General features: G+C 37.6%; 1 protein-coding gene across 6 annotated transcripts in view; it reads left to right on the top strand.

The window, feature by feature from the left end:
- magi2b (membrane associated guanylate kinase, WW and PDZ domain containing 2b) overlaps window positions 1-22804 on the top strand; it is a 152184-nt gene that overhangs the window by 39246 nt on the left and 90134 nt on the right. For all 6 annotated transcript variants that reach the window (XM_046848689.1, XM_046848688.1, XM_046848687.1 and 3 more), the window contains exon 3: window positions 22671-22790. In XM_046848689.1, the coding sequence (XP_046704645.1) occupies window positions 22671-22790 (120 nt within the window). The remainder of the gene's footprint in view (window positions 1-22670; window positions 22791-22804) is intronic.

A 22804-nucleotide genomic window follows, 5' to 3' on the forward strand; every position in this document is an offset into this window, starting at 1 on the left:
CTTATAATAACCTCCACTCTCCTTCCACTAGATTTTCGAGTGTGCTTGTGGAGATTTGTGTTCATTCCGCCACGAGGTTACTGATGTAGAAAGAGGAGGCCTGGGGGTGTATTAATTTGTCCTGGGTCTTGAATAGGGTTGAGGTCAGAGCTCTATAGTGGGCCATTCGATATCGTCTACTGCAACCCATGTAAAGCACGTCTTCATGGAGCTGGCTTTGTGCACAGGGGCATTGTCATGCTGAAACAAATCTGGGTTTCCTAGTTCAAGTAAACCAAATTTGTGGTAACAATTTATGGAATACATACATAGCCTTGTGTAGCTTGATACGTTAATAGAAAAACGCCACTATAATTGATATGTTATGTTGTGTAGCTGTAGTATAAAATCAGTTTGTGCGTTTTGGTACGGACATTTCAGACGATTTTCACTCCAAAATGCAATGATTCTGACTGCTTAATGATATACTGTATGATTTCACTTATAAAACATCGCAGCATGTGTAAGAATAGAGGACAGTGTTGCATTGTGTATTCAGGGTGTATTCCTAGGATGGATTCCTCCCCCCATGGACCAGGATGAAACAGTGACTGAATGTAAATCAATAAGAAAATTGGGGCATTTTTTCAAACAGGCTGCTCCATGCCTATTGCTGCATGGACCTGTTGCTGTATTCTGTTTGCACCTGCTTTTTCTTAACATACCACGCTAAACTGTAGATGATGAGCGTGAAAAACCATCTCTGCTTTGTCTGCATGTTAAGGGGACACTTGTCTCCGTTCAGCTTTGATGCATTCGGAGGCTCCAGCCGTTTGATTGATGCCGACAAATTCCCTAAGAAGACGTGGCATATGTGTTTTGATGTTCTCTACAGTTTGCTTTCTTGTTTGTTAATACACTTGACGAGGTGTTTAAATTGTCAGTAAAATATTTTTTTGTAGGTAGCTTATGTTCCCTTATCGACACTCATTTATTGTCTTTGAAACGCCAATTTCTATCTTATAAATACCACGTCTTAAAGATGATCTAAATGATTCATTAGAGTTTTGTTTGTTATGACAGGTCTCTGATAGTGGCTTTATAATAATAAGCTCTGACTACAGAAAATTCATCATTTAAACGCTCCAAGGAGAAATAATGCCGGAAAGCGTATGCAGCGGAGACTTTCATGACGCTTTAAGAAGTTGGTATGGTCTAAGTGTGCAGACTCTGTATGCGAGCGCCCTTCAGTGGGCCGTGCCTCTCTCTCTCTCCTCCTCGGCTGAAGTGTGCTTGGCACTTACAGTTTCTTTAATGGCCTTTCAGTCCGCCTGGGTGCTCTCTCCTTCACTCGTCACCTCTTCCAGAGTCACCCTGATACACGAGTAGCCTCATTCCTTCATCCTTCACCGCAAAAGAGAGAAAGAAAGAGTTGGAGAGTGCAAGAAAGAAAGCTAAAACAGGAGTTCACATTGTTCACAAAGGAAGTGTTAATAAGAATTTGTAAGGGCGCTGAAATTTGGTGGATTTATTGAATAGGTGGAATTAATTGGCAAATAGATTTCTCTCATATTTTCAGTGTGAGATTGTATTAATTAACTAAAAAGCTATTGAATTATAACCTTTTAATTATCTTTTAAGCAAAAGTTGGCCAGGTGCCATGCAAATATGTTTTTGTTTTTTCCCCCCCTAAAATTCTAGTGCAGATGCTGAATTGTTATATTGCCTGATTTTCAAAAGCAGACTATAGTATTTGTTTAAATAACAGCGAAAATGTGAGAAACAGCTTTTCATTTTGATCAAACTCCTGCAAGATAAACTTTGATTACACTGGCCGCGTTATTGCGTTACGGCACATCAAAATCGAATCACTTCCGTTTACGCTGTGTCCGGTCTTGCAGAAAGGTTTTGCAGGCACCATTACGTTCCTTATGGTGCGTGTGTATAAATATTGCTGCAAACAAAAAAATGGAAAAAACGGATCTACCTAAAAATCATAAACCGAGTGACTGTGTAGATAAATAAAGCTTTCTATATTCTATTATCTCAGCATATTTTGTGGAACTGTAATAAGCCAAATTAGCATTTCCTTTACGTGGCTAATTCAAAAAGAAAATTACAATCTGCATCACACAAATAGTGCACATCTGTTTTGTACCCCACATTCTCACACACACCTGGGTGGATTTTTGTTTTTTGTTTTTTTTTTTTTTTTACAAAAGTGCAGAATAAGCATAAAAAGTATAAATGTCTAGGAAGAATTATTTGTTAGTGAAACATTTAATAGTAGTTTTGCATACAATTGATCAATGAGGGAGATGAAACCGAGAATGTGCCTTGAGATAATTTGGTTGTTGAGGCTCCACTTCTAAATCGCTTGTATTCATTCTTGTAGGTCTAAGCTTGTGTTTCTTCACATAATTAAAAGAAATAGCTTGGATCCGTCACTGATTAGCCGCAATATCAAAACCACTGAAAGATAATGTGAATAAGATTCATGATCATGTTACAGTGGCATCTGTGAAGGGATAGGATATAGTTGCCATGGCATTTCAGGGCAACAGTGTTCCTTAATGGCAGTGGCCTGTTTCAGCAGGATAATATGTCCTTCCACACTGCAGAAACCGCTTTAGGTAAAAGACGAGAGAGCAAAAGCTAACTGAGGAGTTCTTATTTTTCACAAAGGAAATGTTGATCATAACATTTTGTAAGGGTGCCAACATTTGTGCCATGTGGACATATTTTCTCTGAATAGATTTAAAAGGATTGATTTCTCTCTTATTATTAGTCATTATGAGATAATATAAATTAACCATAACATTTTATTATAACCTTTCACACTTCCATAATGCAAAAAAAATTGCTCAGGGACGGTCGAAGGAACACGAACCGAATTTCGGCCTTCCAAATTCCTCAGATGTCGGTAGGATGTGCTGGACAGCAAATTCGAAATGTTGAGGCTTTGGCTTGCACCAGGACTCAGAGACCCGACATCACACCTTCAGTGGTCTTGTGAAGGGTCGGAGCTGTTTGGGCCACACAAGGGGGACCTACACAAAACTAGGCAGGTGGTTTTAATGTTATAGCTGGTCTGTGGATATTTTTAAATCTGCTATTTTACTCGTGCTGAGGCTGTAGTGCTCAGGTGAATAATAAAACGAGAGGAAATGCTATTAAAGAAAAATAAACAATGAGCTGGTTTGCCGTTTACCACCCTGAATATTTAAAAAGTGTTTTTTTTTGCCAACAAATACTCCTCAGGTATTTCCCCTAAATTCCTAAGATATATAGCTACATGAAATAAACAAAGGTTTTGTGGACTTGGGGTAATTTTGGTCGGCCGGCCACTCCTGGGAAGGTTCTCCGCTGTTCCATGTTTTTGCCATTTGTGAATAATGGCTCTCAATGTGGTTTGCTGGAGTCCCAAAGCTTTAGAAATTTCTTTGGATCTTAGCATGATGCCTAGCTTTTGAGGATCTTTTGGTCTACTTTACTTTGTCCAGGCAGGTCCTATTTAAAAGATTTCTTGATTGTGAACAGGTGTGGCAGTAATCAGGCCTGGGTGTGGCTGGAGAAATTGAACTTGAGGTGTGATAAACCACAGTTTTAATATTTAAATTAGTTTGATTATCTGTAACATTAAAGTGTGACAAACATGCAAAGAAATAAGAAATCAGGAAGGGGGCAAAAAAATTTTCACATCACTGTATTTGTGTGCATATAATTTTTTTTCTATTTCTCAGAAGCACGTTCATGTCCTTGCACATGCTCAGTCTGTTCGTGCATTGCATTGTACATATACATCAATCAGGTCATAACATTATGACCACTTAACCACCTAATACCACCAAAACAGTTCTGATCCGTGGAACAGCATCCCCATGTGCATCAGTAAACATCGGCCACCCACGACCCTGTCGTCGGTTCACCACTGTTCCTTCCTTGGAGCACTTTTGATAAATTCTCTCCACTGCAGACCAGAAACATCCCACAAGAGCTGCAGTTTTGGAGCTGCTCTGACCCAGTCGTCTAGACATCAAAATTTGGCCCTCTTCAAACTCGTCAAATCCTTACGCTCACCCATTTTTCCTGCTTTTAACACGTCAACTTTGAGGACAAAATGTTAACTTTCTGCCTAATAAATCCTACACAATAACAGGTGCCATGATTAAGAGATCATCAATGTTATTCACTTAACTGGTCTTAATGCTGTAATGTCATAATGTCTATGCCTGGTCTGTGTATGTTGTCATATAATATTTGTTTTATATTAATCCTAATTATATTGTTTATATTGTTTGTATTTTTTGTGTGTTAACAATTAAAATGTAAAAACAAGACTAGATCCGCCCTCTATCTTCATCTATTTAATTTCACTGAGCCTCAGATTGTTCTTAGCTGATTAGAAGAAAAGTTGTTGTAGCGATACTCTTTAACATGTCAGTGTTTGTAAAGAGTGTTTATGAGAGTTATTGTAGCTTCCCTGTCTACTTTAAACTGTCTGCTTTTTAATATACTAGTATTTGTTACAGGACAATAAATTATTTCTATCCATTTTGCCCCAGTGCAGAATCGGCGAGTGTCAATTCAGAGCCTGTGTTCATGCTCGAGCCTCTCAGCAGCTTGTTTGCCTTATTCAGGCATTAAAGATTCAGCAGGCAGAGCAGCAATGTAGCTTCAAGGTTGGAGTGACCGATTGTGGATTAGTGGGAATCACAGCTCCCCCTGTTTTCTGAGTGTCAGCGCCGAACTGCACACAATTACAGGCAAATTTTAGGCAGTCAGACGTCTGGAGCCTGTGTAACAGCTTCGGTGCCGCTGGGCAAGCGCAGCCCTTCAGTGTCAGCCTTCACCTAACCTCCACCTGCAAAGTCCGCCTCTGTTTCTGAAAAGAGACACGTCCGCCGGAAAGACAGTTAAAGTATTAGCGCACGGGCACTTCGAGCACTTCTGGCTTGGTAGTTTTGTTTCTTGAAGGACCCAAGGCACTTCACATTTTTCTGTTGTGTTCCAGCTCTCAGCATGACCGAGTCAGGTAATCAAGGGCTGCAGGAATGGGCTGTCAGCACTCAGCTTTGTAGACTGGGTGAAAAAAACTGGTTACATGGAAATAATAAGAAAAAAAGCAAAAAATTTATTGAAAATCAGGTCTTGAAGCTATTGTTTGCCCATATGTATAACCTTTTACTTCTATATATATTTCATATTTTGGGATGCAGTTTAACTAGAGCTGTCGTGTGAAACGCATATAGTGTACTAGCTAGTTAGTAGATGCTGAAGGGAAGTGGTAGCTTAGTGGATAAGATGTCAGACTTCTGAACAGAAGGTCATGGGTTTAAGTTTTACCACCACCACCGACCTGCCACTGTTGGGCCCTTGAGCAAGGCACTTAACCCTCAATTGCTCAGCTGTACAAGTGAGATAACTGTAAGTCGCTCTGAATGAGGGCTTCTGCTAAATGCTTTTATTGTAAATGTAAATGTCTGTAGAAATGTAAATCTCTCAATAAAATGGTAAGAAAGAGTTTAAAGAAAACAAACAACATTCTGAGTAGATTAAACCAATTCTACAGTCTGCCAACGGCAAAAGGCTACACTGTGATTTTCCTTATTATTATTATTATTATTATTATTATTATTATTATTATTATTTTCTTTTGCTGTAATGGACTTCATGCACTTTCTTCACACACACACCGCTTCACTTCTGACCACTCAAATTGTTACCCTGCACAATGTAAAAAAAATACAAATTCAATGCTGTGGGTTGTGTTTCAACATTAAATCTCAATCATCTAGTTAAGAGCAACAGATTCTACTGTGGCTGGAAGATCGTTATCGAAATGGGAAAAAAAACATCCCATCCTGGATACTGAGCATCACTGTAGATGGATATGAGCTTCTATGTAGCGCTGTCTGTTTTCAAATAACACACACATATTTATTACTTTCCTTATGTATTGCGTCGCTTTATTTAAAGTAACAGGCACACGTTTATATGTGTATGCACAAAATAACATACACACCTACTGTTCCTTCACTAACAGTGTGGCCTAAAAAAGCAGTGAAGCTGGAAAATGTCATTTGTAGGCTGTGTGGCTGTTCATTAAAGCTGTTTGTCAGCATTTAGGTGTTCTAATTAAACTAATGATGTCTTTTATTAGTTTTTTTTGTTGTTTCAACTATTGAAAAATTACTTGTTTTAATTATTTACATTGTGATGGTGGTGGTGGTGGGGGTTGTAGCCTTGCATTAAAATATGACTGGCTACAATAGAATAAGGCATGTCAATAATGACTGCACATTCTGAGCTAAAAGTGAAACAAGTCGATTTAACTAAGCATCAGCAGGGTGCTGGAGCAGACTCCGTCTGAAGCAGGACAAAGAAAGCGAATGTATACCTTATGCAAAACAATCAGCAGGATACATTCGCACAGAAACACAATATAAAACATTAAATAAGGAAAAGTACAATAGCACGATACCTGTAATCTAACAACTAAAAGGCCATGTGCATCGCGTCCATTCAATTTTTTGATTTATTTAATACTTATAGTAGAAATAGATAAAAATGGCTTTTTTATTGTTTCTGAACCATTTCTCTATTCCTTTAATCACACAAAGTGTATTTCAGATCGTTTAAACTCTCACAATACCAAATATGATCATTGCTCTCAAAATTTTACAATATTTCCAATCTAACATCCTATCCTGGAGCTTGAGGTGAATTTTATTGGTGGGCTTTTCTTATAGAGAAATGTTCACTCTGGAGCCATTTGCGCAAAAATGACAAAAAAGAGACTCCGTTCAAAATCCAGGGTTGTGGTTTCAAAATAATTCTTCAACAGAAACAAAGCAATTGAGTTCCACAGAAGTCCTAAAAAATCCCAATACTCTTTCTAGTTACCCAGTGTCTCCCTCTTTTCTGTTTTTACTTTCTAAACTCATTTCTCATTTGCCACTATTTTCTTCTGATCGTTCTATCGTTCGCCTGCCGTGTAACTTAATAGTGGCATGAGCTGCTTGTACCTTCTACCGTCTTTACCTTCACACAAAAAGAGTAAGCATCAGTAATGCATAATTCTGGTCCTGAGCTTGCCAGTAAGGATTTTTAGAGCACATGTAAAGACACAACTTTGAGAGAGAACAACTCTTCCATTAGTGCTGTATTTTTTTTGTATAGGAGTCAATTGGATTTCCATTGACTTGTTTACATTACAGTTGCGGTGGATATACAGTTGGATATACTAATTCTAGGAGTCATCATGCTTTATTTGTTGTGTACCATGGTTACGCTAATTTTATAAAAAATGACCATAATACAGACTAAAGCAACATATTCATAGCTTACAGATAATGTGGCTAAACATATGTGGCTATTATGGGATGGGGCACTGTGAGGCAGAGCAGGACGAGTCAGTTACTGTCACTTTCGTGTTGCTTGTGAAAAGCATGTAGTGAGCCGTATTAACTTCCTGGAGCGAAGCCAGAATGTTCCATGAAGCCACTAATGGATTATGCACTTATTGGTTGGTCAGTTATTGTACATCCAGGTTGTTCATAAAAGGAGCACAACTTACAAAGTAAAAAAAAGCAAAAAATGAGCAAAACAAAAAGACAAATATATGCAGTGTACACAGACCACTTCCAAAATCCAGTAAAAAAATAACACTGTAATATTCCGGTCTTTTGCTGTTGTTAGAATGGTTACTGCTGAGTAGTGTTTTTTTATGTGTTTGACAAGATGCAGTGACACAGAAGCTCAGAGGACATCACAGTGTTAATTGTTTACTCTTCACCCAGGGTTTGGATGAAAGCGCAGTTTCAATATGTATGCAATTTTAGATCTGTCATCATTATTCCTAATCGGACCTAATGGCATGTGTGTTTGTGTGTGTGTGTTGGGGTTGCTAAGCAGGGTTGCACGAAGATACATCAAAATGTATTTTAAAATACAATACCAAATACCTTAACTTTAAGCACATTAAAATAAAACGCATAATGCCGCAGCCACACCATGTATCAAAATAAACTTTTGTATTTTTGTATTTAAAAAATACCAAAAAGACTTTTACAAGGAAGCATGCAGTTTCTTCGCAAAACCTTCCATCAATTCGCCTATTTGATCTGTTCCTTCACCATTACACTGACACAATAAATCTGAAATATGCAACAACTAACATATTAACAGATCAATTATTCGCATACACAACCCTGTGATCTCATAGATTAATTTTGTTTTAATCGTTTGAACAGTTTTTTTAGTTACTTGGTGTTTGGTAATGAAGTGCTGCTTTACATCAGCAACTCTGACTCAATGACAAAGAAGTCATTCATAAGATGATGACTGATGGCACCTGTATTCAAATGATAATTTTATTTTTTTAATCATAAATATAATAATATATTATTTGCAGATGTTTTTGCAGATGCTTGTTCCAGGGTATTCCGATCGATCTTTAGCTCTGATTTTGAAAAGAAAAAAGAAGACCAACAACAATAATATTCATAATGCTATTAATAATCACATTTCAGTGCAATACAATGAATCAAATATGCCGTGGTATAGAAAGGCGCTTGTAGCATACACGTTTTTCACTTCCACAGATCAGACAGGTTGTTTCCTCTCCATGATGAAAAATTAACATCAAATAAATAACACCTCCGCCCAGTTCAGATTTTAGGCCTCGTGCTGCAAATAAGAGATATTTTGTGCAGAAAGGTGTTTGCGGAGAGCACTTCATATTAATCCAACCCACAAATCTTATAAATATTCATGCTGCACATGCAAATAAGAGCCTTTTTCTTTGCCTCGTTTTATTTTCAGGCCTTTTGTGCGAGCCCGAGCAGCAGCTGCACGTGCACACAGGAAGAGCGTCCGATCTTTTGAAAGGGCGCTCTCGTGTCACATGCATGCTTAAAAATTGCATCGTCAGAGCCCTGAGATAACTCCAGCCAAGGGTGTGTGTGTGTGTGTGTGTGTGTGTGTGTGTGTGTGTGTGTGTGTGTGTGTGGGGTGTTTCATCTTCAGCCATGATTCATTTTGATTTCTCCTGTCATGTGTGAATCAGTCTGTATAGAACTAAGGAGTAGAGCGACAGCTGTTCACAGAGGAATCTGTATCTGAAACGGAGATGTCAGCCGAGTTGAAGCTCACCAAGCAGATGGCTTCATTACTGTACTTTCTTTATCTCCAGTCCGTGACCGTCCAGCTGAACCCCCCCACGCCACAATGCATTCTAAATTACGTCTTTTGTATTGCAGGAGACTGCGTGTGATGTTGACGCCATTTTGTGCACAGTAGATACGAACAATACCTGGTGTCTGAATTGGATGCGGTAAACAAACACAGTGCTGATAAACGCTCTGATAAACACTATTTACTTTATACATGGACAGATAGACAGATAGATCGATAGACAGACAGACACAGTTTATGAACACCTGACCATAAATTTGGTATGTGCTTTTTGTACATCACATTCCACATTTTGTCTCTATTTTTCTGTTATCATAACCTCAGTTCTTCAGGGAAGATGTTTCACTAGATGTGTGATTGTGGAAGATACAAGGATGAGGGAGCCTGGGGTGCATTCAGCATTTCATATTGCAGACCACTCTATAGCAGACCACTCAAACCATCTTTATGGAGCAGACTTTGTGCACAGAGGCATTGTTTGGGGCTCCTGATCAGGTGTCCAAATACTTTGTCTATATAGTGTGAATGCAACTTTATTGTAATTGCACAGTACCAGTACTGTTTAAAAAGACCTACCAGAAATGCAAACAGTAGCATTGTGCAAATTACCAAGTGCAGCTGAATATGCAAATATATGCACAGTATAAATTAATAAGAACACTATGGGTAATGAATATGTGCAGTTGATATTGAGGCTACATCCACACTCATTCGTGTGCTTTCAAAGGCTTTCCAAAAATCGTTGATCCAATCGTTCTGTCAGACTTTGGCTTTCATTTTCTTGAAAGAAAATCAAGATTTTTGACACTGACAGATTAATAGTTAGATTTGTTGCTGTGGGTAAACAAAGAAGTAGCATCACATGACTAGAAATATGTCTGTTTTTTTTTTTCAGTCCACATTACAACAAGAAAAACTCCATTTCACTTGTATCAACTTGAGAGCAAATTAAAAGATGTGTTTTTAAATGCAACTGGCTTAATGTGGACAAATACAAATGTTGCTATGAATGGTAAATGTTATAAAAGAACAATAATAGGTAAACAACAGTGGCAAGTCATGCAATTCACACCAAGGACTTCAGTGGTGTCCTACCTGAATCACTCCACCTCTTAATACCATCATTATGATGACAAGGCTATAGAAACTCTTAAAATTATACAGAAACGCAGTATAACAGAGTGCTGCATCACAGAAAGGTATCTCATACACAATGTATGCCATTACTAAAACAAGAAACTCAATGAACACAATTTAATTAGACTCCTCTCATTCACTGCACACATACATCATCTATACCAGAAGCATCAATATGTGACAGTTCTCCAACCACAGAAAAAAATGGGGATTACGGTTTTCCAGGCAATTTGAAACTAAGGCAAATTTTTGTCGGAATTCCACAGGATAGAAATCACAAAGTATATATGGTTCATAAAAAAGCTTTCCAACTGTTTGAACTGTTTTGGCTGACCTTTCCTCACGATGTCCAGCTTGAAAAGTCTGTCTTGAAAATGTCCTTGTAAGTTTACCTGCAACCAAATACATTTCTTCTCCTCTTTCATTTATTGTGAAATGAAAAAAAAAACCAGCTATTGAATCCACATGAATATATATGTATTTGTGCACATTATTTCTTCGGATGCGGTTTGCCAGCTCTGACTAGTGCACTTTCAGACCATCCAATCAAAGGGCGTAAAAGTACAGATGTGATTGTATGCCTGCTTGATGGCCCCGTTTGTCGCTAACTCGAAATCTGATCGGTTAAAGCAACAGATTTATTATGCTAAAGGCACCCACATTGTTGATTCTGAAGGTCTCAAGGTAGATTTCTTTGACCCTGGCAAAACATAAACACACACTGAAATGCATTTAAATAAATACATATTAAAATGTAAGTCAGCGATTCTGGTAGTGTTGAGCCCAGCAGAGAAGACCTTGCCTGCCTGCCACCCATAAAAAACATATAACATATGCAATATGTATTTGTCAAAAGTGTAAAAGAGATACACTCTATAAACATACTATTTGGACACCTGACTTTTCCAACCATATGTGGTTCTTCCAGTGGAGGGCCGTGCATTTGGTACCTGGGCCTTGAGTGAGAACCCGAATTAATCCACCTCTTAATACCACCACTATCATGTTGCAATTATAGAAACCATCAATACTATAGACTAACGCAATATAACAACGTGTGGCATTACAGAGAGAGAGGAATTTCACATATGGAGGGTGAAAACCATTTTACTAAAGCAAGAAACCCAGTTAAGACTCCAAACCTCTACACTACAACTGCAGCTGTGCACTAACATCATCAGGAGCAGTTTAGAATCAATATTTGTCTAATAACATGACAAAAACATTAAAATGTAAATAAAATCCAACCTACTCACCAGATGTGCAGACTCATAATTTGCAGCTCCTCAGAGGCTGTAATTCAGTGGTACCAGTGTATTCACTGGTCTGGATTTGGCGAACAAACCCTTTCTTGTGCTGAGACACGCTAGCTAGCATCAGGGTTGGCCAACCTCCTCACGATGTCTAGCTTTTCTTCAAAATAGATCTTAGAATAGAAGTCCGAGACTAAATAAATTTCTATCCTCCGTAGGCATAATAAAAGTCTAACTCAGGTGTATTAATATGTGCAGAGCTAAACACGTGTTTCGCCAGTCGAACTTGGCTGTAACAGTTTCCCTTTGACCAACCAATCAGAGGACAGAAAAATGCTGACGCTACTCTGGACCATTTAGCTGCCCTGTGAGGCGAATATGAAATCTGGTTGGTTAAAGAAACAGAGCTATTTTTTAAGAAGACTGTGGTAAAAAAAGGCCTGCAGAACAGATTTTGAAGGCCCTGGGCAGATTAGATTAACATGGCAGCACATAGAGGCTGAAATCTGATTGGACAAAAAAATCTAATTCAACACGTACTGGAAAAAACACGTTTTCAGCCCATATTTCTTGATTATGAAGCTAACAATGAGCAAGGCAGAAGGCAACAAGAAGTCTGGTTAAAGTGAATGAGACACTGAGAACATGACTGAGAACAAAGACATTCCTGATCACCTGATCGTCGTCATCTTTTCTCTGCTTGTGTTCTATATGTATGGGTACATTCATTAGGTTTTAGGCTTTAGTCAGTTTGTTTTAAATCATGATAAACCCCTCACTTATGGTTTATTTTGTCCAGTCTAAATGCAACAATCAACATGACAAAGTTTTTTCTTACTTTACAATGTAGCAGCAACATTTATGTACAAGAAAGTCACAGGTTAAAGGTTTTAGTTTTTACCAGACAACATAAACCCCATAGGCTTCAGACACGTCTTTTGTTTTCGATGTTTCCGATGTGTCAGTACAAAAGGTTTCATAATCAGACATCAGTGTCTGGGGTGGAAGCATCTGAAGACAAGACGACTGCAAAGATGAGTCACATATGCACAGTCTCAACTGTTGTCTCAAATGTTTTTTTTCTTCCCTCTTTTTGTTTTCAGAATTGTTTTCAAATTTCAGCTCATCTAACTGTTTGAGCAGAAACGTAATGCTTGAATCAGTCAGCAAAATAGCTAACAAAGATACGATCATGCGTAGCATGCGATTTTACACTAACCTACTAGATGATTTCAAATACAAACAAATACAGAAAATCCTCTGTGTGTGGTGACACGATGCAAACTGCTAATGTGATTCTGGCGGATTTCAGAGAAACTTTTTGTCAGACCTGATAGAATTTACCTGCCGGCAGAAAAAGATGCGAGGACAGTGTGTTCGGGGTTGTGAACAGCGCAGCAGATTTTGTACATGTAAAAGGTTTCAGATCGTCACATCGTTTTATTTAGCGTACTGTTCGCTAGTTCTCTTTTTCACTGACTTTATCGCAGAGTCTCAGCTTTTTACTGTTGACTGAACGTTAAAATGACTGGACAAATCTCACTCTAAATGTATTCTATTTGTACATGAGAAAGAGGTGCCACACACACACACACACACACACACACACACACACACACACACACACACACACACACACACACACAGTATTTACTCTTTGTGAGGGTGGCTTTTTCGCTAGTCACAGGTGTTTGAAAAATGATGTAACCTCACATGGGTTTGCATTTGTGGAGCCGCTGAGTGCTGAGACGGCGTCTTAAACTGCAAATATCGTACTGAATAGCAAGCCAAAATAGTGCATCAAAAGTATTATATTTATTATTATATAAAATCTTATGTGGATTGAGACACAGCCTGGCTGTTGGTATAGTGTCAGGTCAGTACCACGGCTTCCTAATATGGACACACACACTTTTCTGTTTCGTGTCTCCCAGTTACTAATTGAGCAAGTGTGCTGTTACACACACTCTTTTAAAGAGACTTCCTCTCCCTAACTCAAAGTAATGTTCTCTGTGACCTGTTTTCCAGACTTAGCGAGAATTTTATATTACGTATTGGATTTCTTGTTGCTGAACCACCTTTCCTCAGTTTTTCGTATTCTGTTGTTCGCTTTTCTGGATATCATTTGCATCTCACCTGACTATCGCTTGTTTTCAACTACGGTTTTTGCCTGATGTTTGGATTTTCCTGCCTGATAAGACTTGCACTTGCAGGTCGTTTTGCATGACATATAGCTTGGTTTGGGGTCAAATGATAATCTATTTATTAATTAGAACTACGAAAAAAAAAGCTGTTGGAAATAGCAGGCAAGGAGTATAAATAAAAAAAGTCAAGTCAGATGAACTGAAGCAAAGACAAATTTATTGACCCTTTCCAGAACATTTCTTCATCGATTTATTTGTAGAACAGCATTCTTCATTGGGAAAGTTGAAGTGTTCTTGTTGTTGAATTGTATGCTTGAAGTACAGGAAAGATTTAATTTGAGAAAACTTTTACAGATTTATTTTTTTTCTCTTGCTGTGACCTTGAACCGGTTAGGGGGAAAAAAACAATATTTTATCAGTTCATCTATTGGTTACATGATAATTCCATATAAAGCATTCATTCAACAGCTTGATCTTCCAATCTTGCACTAAAAACACTCTTGGATGGACAGAATTTTTAAATGCTAACAAAATAATCCCAAAGGGTTTTTCTTTTAAGGTAGTTAGGTGGCCTTTTTAATCATTTAATCATTTTTAATCATCAGAGAATTAGGAAACCCAATAACCTTAAAGTTATGTTCAGTAAACACTCCTGTGCAAAGAAAAATAGGCCAAGCATAAATTGCTATATCAGAAATTGTGCAAGAACTACTGTACTTCTGAAACTCTCCTGTGCCACCATTTGCTTGTTTACTTTTTTTTTTTGCCATGAAGGAAAAATACAGAAACAGAGAAATTCTTTATAAATTCTGTGCAAAGGTAAAATCATAATAATGTAAAATGCTTGATGTGCAATTCAAAATGTCTGGGTTTAACTGCTACTGTGTTTTTAACTACTCAGCAGCTGTTCGAAGCTTGTTTCAATAAGCGTATGCAATGTCACAACATTTATTTAAGTCCAGAATTGCATTAACTTTTCTTTAAGATCGTGTATTGCTGATAGGAGAGTCTGACCACTGCATAAAGTCTTCTCCAGCACATCCAAGCAAATTTCAATGGGGTTAAGGTCAGGATTCTATGGTGGCCAGACCATGTGTGTAAGTGATGTCTTGTGCTTCCTGGACCATGCTTTTTCAATTTGAACCTGAATCATGGCATTGTCATGTTGGAATATAATAGAAATCCATTCATGAACAAAGCCTGTCTATTTGGATTAATCAGCTGACCTCATTTTCTGGTCACAATAGCGATGCTGAAATTAAATCTGACCAAATGAAGCAACCCCAGATCATAACACTGCCCCCACAGACTTGTACAGCAGGCAGTAGGCATGATGATTGCATCACTTCATCCCCCTCTCTTTTTACCCTGATGGACTCATTGAGCACAGGGTCCAATCTATGTGCTGCTAGAAAATGTAAGTCTTTATTAGCCTTATAGTTAAGTGGTTTCCTCAAAGCTACACAAATGTATAGTCCCAATCCCATGAGTTCTCTTCACATTAGTCATGAGGAAATGCTTTCACTATTAAACATTGCTGTGAATTCTTCTGTGGTTTTTCGTGAGCATTTATGTGATCATCGATCATATCATTCAAGAATTTGACCTTTTTGAAACAGAGTAACACTTTTTCCATGGCCACAGGATATGTCTTGTTTATATCATTTCAGCTGCAACAAGGTATTTAACCCTGAGTGACGGATTGAGTAGCTTCTCTTTTCTTTATCACTGCAGCAATTGTCCAATGGAAGCCTCTATTTCTTAGTTAAATCCAGGTGATTTTTTTATATGTGAATATAAAATAAATGCATTTTTTATAAATGTATATATTAAACTGTTCTGATCTGTTTCTTTCTTGTCCATGTATATGTATGGATGTATGAGACTGCAGTTTATGAGACTGCATCACTCTTAGTCAAAAAGCTTTCATGTGATTTCTTGCCAGCAGACCTCCAATAACGTACAGTACACTGAATATTCAGAAGTATCCGGCACTATCTATATTTAGATCCGTTCCGAACATTCCAGAGAAATGCCATAGACAGAATGTTTTATTTGAATATTAGAAAATTCAGCACCTGAATATGTCGTCTCGTGTTACATATTACATAAGCCATGCATGTGCTCTCTCTCTCTCTCTCTCTCTCTCTCTCTCTCTCTCTCTCACTTCTTCCCTCGCTCTTTATTTCTCTCGCTCTTCCGTTTGAGAAGTGGAGTTTTGTGCCTTTGGTGTTTCATTATTCAGCAGTGTGTCAGCTCTTTCCAACCACATGGACGTTCGATGTTTTTAGGCCTACAGTTGAAATGGACTTTTCTTGTACAAAATGAGCAAAAACAGACACCTGGGGCAGCAGTTATTTCTCCCAGTGATGTAACAGTGCTTTTGCCCTGTTTAGGAGCACTTGATGAGAGTTCTGAGAAAATGTTTGCAGAAGAGTCTATTGTATGGGCATTTTCACTATATTGGCAAAAGTATTAGGACACTGGATTCTGCCAGTCATTTGTGCTACTTTTCACTGTTACTACCAAGTTGGTGGCACTCAACCCTGTATGATGTCGTTGGATGTAGTAGCATTAAAGTTTTCCTTTATTTGAACTAGAAGACCCAAACCTGGAGGGTTGGAGTGGAAGATCTCAAACAGCTATATGCTATAGAGCTCTAAACTTTACAATATTGAAGACATTTTGAATGAATTGTAATGCTGATTGCACCCCAGGCCTCCTCACCCCCCATCAGTTCCTGATTTTACTAACACTTTTGTGTCTGAGTGCAAATCATCACAAGCACACTCCAAAATCTGCTAGGACATCCTCTAAAAAGAGTGGAGGTTATAAGGAAAATGGGGTCTTAATATTGAAAGGGATGTTCAAAAAGCACATTTAAAAAGATGCAGCCATTTCCATAAACTTTCGTTCAATATAGTGTATTGAGGTTTATATGAAATGTTTGTTTGAGGAATTCTCAATTCTGATTGGTCAGAAGGTTAGTATTTCTGTTGCTATCACATACTTGTGATTACATGTAAACGGATGTTAGTAAGCTCGTAACATGTCACCACGGTGATGTTTTCTGTGAGATGTTTATCTCGCAGCTTTAGAAAGGAGTCTCCAGTGTCGGTGCTAACTGTTACACTGTCCAGTGTAACAAGCAGATCCTAAGATATTGATGATGATCTTCAGATTGGAGGACTTCTTTGTAACATCTCTGAAACATGACAAGCTGTGCTTATTGAGCTATAATGTAAGAGAAAAAAAAAGAATGAGTTTAGTTTAAGTTTATCTATGAATGGATAAAAAGTACTAGTCTTTTAGTTTCTGTGGTACAGAAGTGTGGAAGCCAGGGGTGTGGTCGAATGCTGGTTTGTGAATAGGAGACAAGTCGGAGGAATACAGGATCACCCACCTGTGCATATTTTTAGTAGCTACTGTTCCCTGTTTTAGTCAGTGATGGAGAGAATAAAAAGGGCAGAGACAACAGAGAGAAAGGGAGAAAGAGAGAGAGAGAGAGAGAGAGAGAGAGAGAGAGAGAGAGAGAATAGTGTACAGATGAGAAGTGAACATGAATGGAAGTAAACCTGACCATAGAAAATAAAGCTGAGTTTTTGTTGGTAACCTGTCACCTGCCTCCTATTCCTTCCTTTCTCCGTGAATCATCAAGCTTTCCACAAAAAAGGTATAAATCATTTCATGGTGTGCTGTTATTTGAAAATAACTGACATGAAGATGATGAGAGTGAACCCTATAATAACACCCTAGTGATGATTTCTCTACATAAAGCATTCAGTATGGCAGCACGAATGCATTCGCAGGTCCACACATTTTCACACACTTTCATTGTAACAACATAAATTAGTGTTGTGTTTGTGAAAGTGGTGTTAGTTAGTCATAATCTAAAATACTGGGATTTTTTTCCTTTCTTATCCATCTCACCCTACTGTGGGAAGCGACTGTTTACTCGACTAATTATAAACGGCGTGTCTATCCGTGTCCGCTAAACGAAAGCGCTTAACTCAGCCCACTTCCAATTGTTCAGCATTAAGACTGTGTCCGGTGTCTGATTAGCTCTTTTGTTGTTGTCTATGTAAGGCTCCATTAAATGCTCTTTTCATCCCCACTGTGTGTTTCGACTTGAGCGAAGAGCCTTATTTCAGCACGCCACTGGCTATTCTGATTGCAGCTGTAATTCACTTACACGGGTGATCACGGTCCATGTTTTACAAACCAAGTCCCTCTTGGGGACCCATTGACTAATTCCGGATTCTTGTTAGGCTTTTTAAAGCCAAATATCAGGCATCTGTTGCACAACAATCTAATTGCTGATAAGCAGTTGTGACAGGTGTCAGGGCGAATTTATGAAGCAATTAGGAGGCTTCGATAAGCAAAAGCATCATTTCCGAAGGAAAATGCGAGCGGAATTTTCCGTCCAAGTGTCCGCTCAGGTTCCAATTAGCATTTTCTACAAGCGCGACTGCACAGCTGGACTGGGAAACACACCTGAAGGTTAATAGATTGCATCGTTCAAGCTGCGACAGGGATTCTAACACTGAAAATGACAACCTAAACCAATTTTAAGGACTCTAAAGGGAAGTGGTAGCTAATTGGATAGAATTTCTGATTGATAGGTACCAGCTCTGCTAAGTTGCCGCTGATGGGCCCATGAGCAAGGCCCTTAACTCTCAACTGCCTAATGAGATCATTGTAATTGGCTCTGTATCAGAGGTGAAAAGTAACGAAGTACAAATACTACTAATGGCTACTTTTTACTTTAGTACATGTCAGAGCCCAAACTTCTTTACTAGTAGTTTAGTAGTCAGTACTTAAAATTTTACCAGAGTATTTTAAAACATGAGAATCTGTAATTTTGCTTAAGTGAAGGATGTGTGTACTTTTGCCACCTCTGCTCTGTATAAGGGTGTTTGCTATTAATGTAAATGAATAGCATTGTTGCACATTATTTGTGCTGAACCGTTTCGGTACAGGGCTTTCGGTACGGTGCCTATGTGTACCGAATGCGATCCTTGTTTTACGCGCAGAACATACTTAAAATTTCAGTTTCCTACCCGAACATATTAAGTGGCAGACCGCAAGTTTGTTTAGTCTCCGCCTCGCGTCACTGGCTAATCGATCCGTAATGGAAACATGATTTGTTCTGTGCATTCAGGAAATCGCTGCCACTTCCTGTCCAGTGATATGAATTGCTTTTGCGTTTTATATACAGCTTTAAAAAATTTTCTCTTAAAAGGAGAAATTCCTGACAATTCTGCTTACCGAGGGAGTAAATGAATGAATGAAGAATGGAAGGAATTAATGCATTTCTAAATATATAAATTGAATAAATATCTAGTGTTTCTTACATGCAGACATTTTGTTAAAGTATGCTGAAATAAATAGAACAGTTATGTACAACATATCTTTAGAAAATTAAATATAAAATTTTAAAAGTACACCCAAACACACACATATACTAATCTGTATTACCCAAATGGGTTCTAAAAAAAGTAGAAAAAATTTTATTAAATTAAATTTTTAATTAAAATTTTATTGAATCAATTTAATTTGTGCCAATTGAATTAATTGTTCAATTTACTAATATTATAAAGAATTGTTTTGCATTAGTTTGATTAATTAATTTTTTATTTTTATTATTTGGTATTTTGATTTTTTTATTATTTAAACCAAGCTGGCATTTTATTTAAAATTGTTTAAAAAAAAATAATAATAAAAATAAACGACATTAATAAAAAAAATAAAAAAAAACCCTAAGCAATTCTAAGGTTTTTAATTTCTTCCCCTTAACTGTACTGAAAGTAAACTGAACCGTGACTTAGAACCCGAGGTACATACCGAACTGTACATTTTGTGTACCGTTACACACCTATTGCACATAGTGTTACAGTGGAACATTGGGGTATGCACTGTGGCTTTTTTCCTTTTGTGTAGAAGGAAATATAAGTGAATTACTTTGCACAACCCCTTGCTGAATCAGTAAATAAACTTGCACTGCTTATGTAATACTCTGACATTTATAGATAGATAAAAATATATAAATGTACAAACCCTTTTACTGCTTTGCTTAACTGACCATGATCACAGGTCAAAAGAACAGAAACTCTGCTCTGGTTTATGTGATGCATCACACATACGGTTTAGTTACACAAACATACACACACAGTCATGTTTGTCTTGTATTTGCAGTGCTAATAAGAACCTTTCATAAGCCTTATTTGATAAAAGATTCGGGTTATTTTTATGGGGGTCCTGGTGTTGTTTTTTACATGTTCTGTGATTTTTGTTTGTCTGATCAGCCAGATCTTTGTTGGTCTTTATTTTTCATTGAGAAAAATTCCAGGTTGAATGACCTTTTTTTCCCTTTCTTTTAATTTATGCCAAACTCTGTGTTTGCTGGATCATTGTAGTGTGAATCGGATGCACGTCAATGATTTTCTGTGCAGATGTCACCTAGCGTTGTACCGAAAGACGTTTTTTACCTCTTACCACGTTTTTATCCTCATAGCATGCGCCTCGGACGCCCTCCTTCACATATTAACATCATCAACAACACACAGCTGGGTTTGTTACAAATACACCCACTGGAAACTCATTGCTTCTGTGGTAATTTTATTAGACGAGTTTTAGCATTAGCATACCTCAAAGGCATTCCTCGAATCAGTCAAATGTTTGTATACAACATACTCGCATTAAGATAAAGCTTAAATACCCACACACACAATACTAAAGTGCGAACAAACTTAAAATGAAAAAAAAATTCGGTTGGAAAGTTTGGAAAATGATTCAAAAATATAGACTTTACCTCAGTGAGTCACAGTGACACGCTGATGATATTTCACTTTTGTCAGCCCTAAAGCTTTCGTTTTTTGACCCGAATTCGAACATCTGAATGTTGAAATTGTTCATGTTTTTTAAACTTTAGTGTCGGTGAAACTTTTAGTATAATGACAAACAATCCAGTTTATTGTACAAAATACAAAAACAGTTACTCAGTGATCTCTAAGAGACATGAAGCTGGTTCTTATTTTTGAAAAGTTTTTTTCTACTTTTTCCCTCTTCATATTTATGGCATATATGGCAAAAAACACAGAAAAACAATTCAAAATTCATTTACAGAATTAAATAATCACAGAGGAATTTCCCAGAGATTGTTAAATAGTTAATTCCCGCCGCCAAGATCCTTTTTCAGTTACGGATCATGGAAATTTATTCACACACTTTAAAAATATGATAAAACGTTTTTTTCTTTTCACACAATATCACAATAGGCTGTAAATAAAAGGAAAACCGGTATTCCTATGTGAAATCAGACTTTGAGCACCCGCATATAACCAAAATCGCATGATCCTCGTTCATTACATCTCTGTGAAGATTCGACTGTGAGATTGGAAGTCAAATCAGACGAATCCGATCGAAGCATCGAATTTTTGACAATTCGGGGTTCACCAGTGTTATAAATGATGTGATTATTAGCATTCTTCTGATTTTCTCCCTCAAGTCAGTTTATCTTCAAGGTTTCAATTATTTTAGCTGTAAAGAAACAATCTTGTCATGTGATACCTTTTATATTAGATTCCTCTCCTGTATGTCTCGTTCTCACGATGCAAATCTCATTTCTGGTTCATGATTCAATCTTTCTCCACGGTCAGGAGCTGCAGGGTTTCCGTGTAATCATGTTGCCCTGATTACAGGATGCCTGTTGTTATTGATTATGATCATTACGCTTCTCTGAAGACCTGTAATGGCATATCTGTTCTCACGCTGTGAGCTTCCGATAAAATTCCATCCTTAATGTACTCTCTCTGTACGCGTGCATCCTGAAGTACTGTGAGATCATGTTTGTGTTCAGTTTTTTGTTGACTCGAGTCTCTGGAGTTTGAATACGGTACTTGTGCGGTGATGTTTGGTAGAAATCCTGCAGGAAGTAGCGAGATGTGTCAGGTTTGTCACGGCCTTGTCTCTGCATGACAGCGACTCTTCAGGGGGACTGTACAGCTCAGAGACCTGCTGCTAGCCAAGATTCAGACTGACTGCAAAGTTCTGTCTCCAGCTGGGCAGTTCTCTCTTCTAGATGCTATTTGGAAACTCATTTCAAGTTGAACTCTTACACTAAAGTCTAACATCATTTTAAGGTCATGGAGACTTGTGGAGGGATCGAGAGATCTTTGAGGATAAAACGATCTCAATGCTGCTCATATGTAGCTCACTGCTTCTAAGATTATAATCAGAACAACACAATATTTCTTTCAATTCAAAGAACTTCATCTGGGAAATATTTGGAAATATTCCAAGTTGGAACCATAATAGAATTTTGGGAAATGTATATAAACTGTATCATATACAAACATAAATATAATTGTTTTGGTTGGACATAAGCTGACATGCATGCAAACAAAAAAAAAAAAAAGACATTTAATTGTTAGTATAATTTTGTTACACAACTTACACACAGCACAAAAAAAGTTTTAAACATAAATGTATGTAATATTTATGTAATTTACGTGAATACTCGCCAAGATAGAACATTTTTTTTACATAATTTTTTGTGCAGGACTCAAGAAATGGTGTGTGTTATCTTACGGATGAATGCATAGTGCATGTTGGGGGTGTTGCCCTGCAGTAAGTGTGCTATGTGCATGTGATTAATAAATGTTCAGGGTAGAAATTGCATTAAATCTGTTTGTTTTCACCAGGATTATCCTTCATCCTGCAATATCCTGCAAGTTTCCTGTTATAGACTAACCTGCAATTGTGTAAATTCCCAGTTTATTCCTGTAGTTTTCTGGTAATTCTCATATATTCCTGCTAATTCCCATGAAAGTTTCCAGTGTTGCACTGCTGCTATAGAATTATGGATCAACACTTTCAGACAAATCATAATTGAGAGTTTGCAATTAAGAGATTAAAAAATCTATGTCTTTTCTCAAAACCACATTTTATCTGTTACCAGGCACCACACGACAACCTAAAGAGGGAGAGGTCCCTGGCGTGGACTACAACTTTGTGAGTGTTGACCGGTTTATGGAATTAGAGAAAAGCGGGGCTTTACTAGAGAGTGGAACATATGAAGGTGAGTAAAATACA

Source organism: Silurus meridionalis, chromosome 5, assembly GCF_014805685.1.
Source record: "Silurus meridionalis isolate SWU-2019-XX chromosome 5, ASM1480568v1, whole genome shotgun sequence".
Taxonomy (NCBI): domain Eukaryota; kingdom Metazoa; phylum Chordata; class Actinopteri; order Siluriformes; family Siluridae; genus Silurus; species Silurus meridionalis.